Source organism: Eucyclogobius newberryi, unplaced genomic scaffold (assembly GCF_026437365.1).
Source record: "Eucyclogobius newberryi isolate DKJ021-1_F unplaced genomic scaffold, fEucNew1.0.hap1 SCAF_2, whole genome shotgun sequence".
NCBI classification, from domain to species: domain Eukaryota; kingdom Metazoa; phylum Chordata; class Actinopteri; order Gobiiformes; family Gobiidae; genus Eucyclogobius; species Eucyclogobius newberryi.
In genome coordinates, this window is record NW_027315834.1 from 34,946,008 (window position 1) to 34,952,007 (window position 6,000).

Consider the following 6,000-nt stretch of genomic DNA (forward strand, 5'->3'; position numbering starts at 1 on the left):
AATTTTCTGCTGTATTTGATCCTCATTTGTTTATGAATTGTCTTGATGTGGACAGTTTAATTAATTCCTTTAACAGCCACTGTGTATCCATTTTAGATCAGGTGGCACCTGTCAAATCCACCCTGTCATCACAGAAAAAAGCTTGTCCTTGGATAAATGAAGATATCCTAAACCTAAAGAGACTATGTCGGAAAACTGAGCGTCTGTGGAAAACCTCCAGTCTTGAGGTCCATAGGTTACACCTCAGAGATCTTGTGTAATCTTACAATGAAATGATGGAAAGTTCCAGATCTGATTACTTCCGTCAGCTAATAACATCCAACAAGAAAAACCCCAAAGTGTTGTTTGACACTATAAATTCTATTGTTTGTCCTACTGCAGCGGTTACTCCTGTTTTCTGCAAAGCTGACAGCAATGAATTCCTCAGGTTCTTTATCGATAAGATCAAGATGATCAAAGACCAAATCCCACTCCCATTGTCTGATAAACCTGTTTCTGTGGAGCATGTTTCCCAAAACTGGTCTTCTTTTAAGCCTGTCACTCTAGAAGACATCTCAGCTCTGGTGACCAAGATGAAACCCTCCTCTTGTTCATCAGATGCCCTTCCCTGCAGGCTCTTCCTCAAAGTGTTTGATGTTATTGGCCCCTGGGTTACCAAAATGGTAAATCTCTCTCTTTCTACTGGTGTGTTTCCTGGTCCATTTAAACATGCCATAGTTGAGCCTTTACTGAAAAAAAACAAACTTGGACCCGACAGACGCCAAAAGTTTCAGACCTATTTCAAAGCTCCCGTTCATGTCCAAGATCCTTGAGAAGGTGGTCTCTGAACAATTGTCAGATTTCCTTGATCAGTCAAACATTCACGACTCTTTTCAATCTGGTTTCCGCAAACATCATTCTACGGAAACCGCATTGCTGAAAGTGTCCAGTGACATTATGATGTCTGCTGATTCTGGGAAATGCACGGTTTTAGTTCTGTTGGATCTGTCTGCAGCCTTTGACACTGTCGACCATCATATCCTGTTGAACAGACTGAGGGACCTGATTGGACTATCGGGGTCAGTTCTTCATTGGTTTTACTCATATTTATCCGGTCGGAGCTTTAGTGTTGCTGCAAACCAAATAATGTCCGACTCAGCTGATCTGTTGTGTGGAGTTCCTCAGGGCTTCGTCTTGGGTCCTGTCCTATTTCTGCTTTATATAATTCCCCTGGGAATGATCATTAAAGAGTTTAGTGATGTGTCCTATCACCTGTTCGCTGACGATATTCAGCTCTATTGCTCTTTTAAACCTTCTGAGATCCAGAAGCTGAACTCCTTGGTCAGTTGTTTAGTGCAAATAAAACAATGGCTGAGTCAAAACTCCTTGCAGCTAAATGCTGACAAAACAGAAACTCTGATTATTGCCCCTGATGATGCCATTCCAGGGATAAACCAGTACTTGGGTGTTTTAGGCCAGACTGCTAAACCAAGTCTTAGAAACTTGGGTGTTGTCTTTGACAAAGACATGTCTTTAGAGCACCACTCCAAGCTGTTGACGAGGAACTGTTTCTTTCAGTTGAGGAAAATCTCTAAGCTCAGGAGAATGGTGTCTCAAAATGATCTGGAACTTATAATTCATGCATTTGTGTCTTCATGTTTAGACTATTGTAATAGCTTGTTTTCCTGTCTTAACAAGAAGGAACTCTCTCGTCTGCAGCTGGTCCAGAACTCTGCAGCGAGGATCTTAACCCACACAAATAGAAGGGCCCACATTTCACCCATTCTCAAAGCCCTTCACTGGCTGCCGGTCTCCTACCAGATACAGTTTAAAATTCTTGTTTTAACTTTTAGAGCTTTAAATGGTCAGGTCCCATCGTACATCAGCGATCTGATTAAACCGTACGCTCCCTCTCGCTCACTAAGGTCCTTGGATCAGAAACTGTTGTTGTTGCCTCGCACCCGTTTTCGGACCAGAGGAGACCGATCCTTCCAGGCTGTTGCCCCCAGACTCTGGAACGATCTTCCGTTCTCCCTACGGTCACTGGACTCAGTTACTGCTTTTAAGGGTCAGCTTAAAACCTTTTTATTTAGTCAAGCCTTTTAAATGCACTTGTTTTAAGTTTTTTGTGTTTTTATTGTTTTATTCTGTGTTTTGTGAAGCACTTTGTGACCTCTGTCTGTGAAAGGTGCTATATAAATAAAATTTACTTACTTACTTACTTACAAAGAAATTACAGAAACAGAAATACAATAAAATTAACTAAATAAAGAAATAAATAAAAAAAAAACATCTAGCCACAAAGGGTAATGTGTTTTCGGAGTCCAACTCCTTTTTAAATCAGTCCAATTGACACATACACATACCAACACACACATACACATACATACACCAACACACACATACACATACATACACCAACACACACATACACATACATACACCAACACACACATACACATACATACACCAACACACACATACACCAACACACACATACATACACCAACACACACATACACATACATACACCAACACACACATACACCAACACACACATACATACACCAACACACACATACACATACATACACCAACACACACATACACCAACACACACATACACATAATACACCAACACACACATACACATACATACACCAACACACACATACACATACATACACCAACACACACATACACATACATACACCAACACACACCTACACATACACGCACACACACACCTACACATACCAACACACACCTACATACACCAACACACACCTACACATACACACACACACATACACACCTACACATACACATACGCACATACACATACACACACCAACACACACCTACACATACACATACACGCACACACACACCAACACACACATACATACACACCTACACATACACATACGCACATACACATACACACACCAACACACACATACATACACCAACACACACACATACACGCACACACCTACACATACACATATGCACATACACACACCAACACACACCTACACACACACATGCACACACACCTACACACACACACATACGCACACACACACCAACACACACACACCTACACCTACACATTCACACACCAACACACACCTACATACACCAACACACACCTACACATACACACACACACACACACACACCTACACATACGCACATACACATACGCACACCAACACACACATACACATATGCACATACACACACCAACACACACCTACACACACACATGCACACACACATACGCACATACACACACCAACACACACACACCTACACCTACACATTCACACACCAACACACACCTACATACACCAACACACACCTACACATACACGCACACACACACACACACACCTACACATACGCACATACACATACGCACACCAACACACACATACACATATGCACATACACACACCAACACACACCTACATACACCAACACACACCTACACATACACGCACACACACACACACACACCTACACATACGCACATACACATACGCACACCAACACACACATACACATATGCACATTCACACACCAACACACACCTACATACACCAACACACACCTACACATACACACACACACACACACACACACACACCTACACATACGCACATACACATACGCACACCAACACACACATACACATATGCACATACACACACCAACACACACCTACACACACACATGCACACACACATACGCACATACACACACCAACACACACACACCTACACCTACACATTCACACACCAACACACACCTACATACACCAACACACACCTACACATACACGCACACACACACCTACACATACACATACGCACATACACACACCCCTACACATACACACACCAACACACACCTACACACCTACACATACACACACCAACACACACCTACACATACACATACACACACAGCTTGCTGTTATATGCAACATTTTGAGGACTTTTTCTCCACCAAAAGATGTTTTCCTATTCTTTTTTCCATCATTCTGAAACCCGTGAAAAGACCAATCAAACTCTATTGTCCAAACGCAGCCCTCGGGACAGTTTTTGTTGGCCCTCCAACTTCCTGCCAAGTAGGTCCAAACAAAAAAGTAGTATTTTTTAAGGTAAAATTGGAAACATTCAAGCATTTGATGTTATACCAATCTTATATTAATGTTCCAAGTCTTATGAAAGGTGTGGGGGCTCGTTGAAACAATGTCAAAAGCAACATTTTGAATGATTCACTTTGTCATTTGACACATTTGACATTGCCAGGTTGTTTGTGGCCCTCTGCCTGTGTAAGTTTCAAAATGCGGCCCTCAGAGACAGAAGTTTGGCCCCGCTGGTTACATGTTATCACTGAAGAGCTCAAAAACAACACGATTAAAGGTGGTATGGACGATTTTTTTCAGCAAATTTTTTATCATATTTCCTCGTGGCGTGGATAAATCATTAGTCCTGCCACGTATCAATCATAAAACGCACCTACCGCTCACCTGCAGCCGCGTCAGGCTCGTCCCCACGTTTCTGCGTGCCTAAGCGCATGGATCTATCATAATATAGTTCCCTCAGTGTACGGGGCAAAATGAAGACGGAGAAAGACAGTTCGAGCTGACGCAGAAGTGGACAGAAATCTACGGGAGACGAGCGATGCGATGCGCTAATAAACAAACACACGTGTGTGTTGTATCAGTCCGCACGGGGAGTGCGCATGCGCACTTCCGCCTGCGTTCTCAAATCGCCGAAAAATCGTCCATACCGCCTTTAACTCACTGAAAGTCAAATTGTAATTCCAATCACCAGAGTTGTGGATGCTACATTCAGGCTCAAACGTGTATACAGCATGGGGTCGCCTCAAAAGTAACAAACACACCCCCTAAAATCCATGGCAACTGGACTCCTTTTTACGCAATCAAAACACGCAGAAACGCACGAAAAGCGCAAAAAACGAAATGACGCAAGCACAACACAACAACCGTAAGTATTCTCCTGTGCAGAAAAGAACAATCCTCAACATATGCTCCCACTTTCACCCCGCGATGTCACAACAAAAGCGCGCCACCTCAAAGTCCCGTGCGGTGGGACAAAGTTGCACAAACTCTTTACCTTGTTTGACACACTTGAGCCGCACCGGGTCCTTGCAGTGCTGGACCACCGCGTGCACGTCCCGGGTCGTGAGTCCGGCCACGGGGATTTCGTTAACCTCCAAGAGCAGTTCATCCTGGAGGAGTTTACCGCTGTGTCTGGGCTGTCCGTGCGGGAGACGCGCGCCGATCATCGGGAAGTGCCCGTGCTCCGCGCCGCCCTCCAGCTGCAGCCCCAGGTTCCCCTCCTCATTCCTACAAAGGACGCTCTCGTGGACTTTGTGGGTCCAGTGGTTCTTCCTCCTCTTCAGGCTCTTGGACATGGCTCGCGCGAGAGGGAGGACTCACATGTGTGCGGCCGCGTGTGTGAAAGTTACTGCGCTCTCTGGAAGTGAAGCCCGCAGTAACAGTGTGATGTTTCCCAAACTTCAATAGCGCCGTTATAACCGCGTCCGCGCACGCACGCTCACGCACTCTCACGCACTCTCACGCACGCTGACGCACTCTCACGCACGCTCACGCACTCTCACGCACGCTCACGCACTCTCGCGCGCCGCAGCTGGATCCTCCGTCCGCCTTTTGCGCTGAAAGCTGCCCCAACTTGTGCCGCGTTCAAGTGCAACACGGGATCAGACATGCGCACGCTTTTCCCAAATGTCTCCAAAATGCACGCACGTCATAATCACGTGACAGTAATTTGGGGTTTTGATGATTTTTGGTTTTCGGTGAAAATTCGCAAAATTGCCGGGTATAGTTTCTTTTTTTCTTTTCTTTTTTTTTGCGTCGTTTTGGCCCTTTTCAGTTTCACCGCAGACGGTTTAAGCAGAAGCACTTGAACGTAGCATTCGCCTCCAGCAAAAGGAACCCGGATGTGGCGGCTTTGGGAAAGA

At 44.8% G+C, this 6,000-nt stretch overlaps 1 protein-coding gene across 2 annotated transcripts in view; it reads right to left on the reverse strand.

Annotated features, from left to right (window-relative positions):
* magi2a (membrane associated guanylate kinase, WW and PDZ domain containing 2a) overlaps positions 1-5,471 on the reverse strand; it is a 174,445-nt gene extending 168,974 nt beyond the window's left edge. For both annotated transcript variants that reach the window (XM_072455161.1, XM_072455160.1), the window contains exon 1: positions 5,133-5,471. In XM_072455161.1, the coding sequence (XP_072311262.1) occupies positions 5,133-5,433 (301 nt within the window). In that variant the 5' untranslated portion in view covers positions 5,434-5,471. The remainder of the gene's footprint in view (positions 1-5,132) is intronic.
* Between the last annotated feature and the right edge of the window lie 529 nt (positions 5,472-6,000).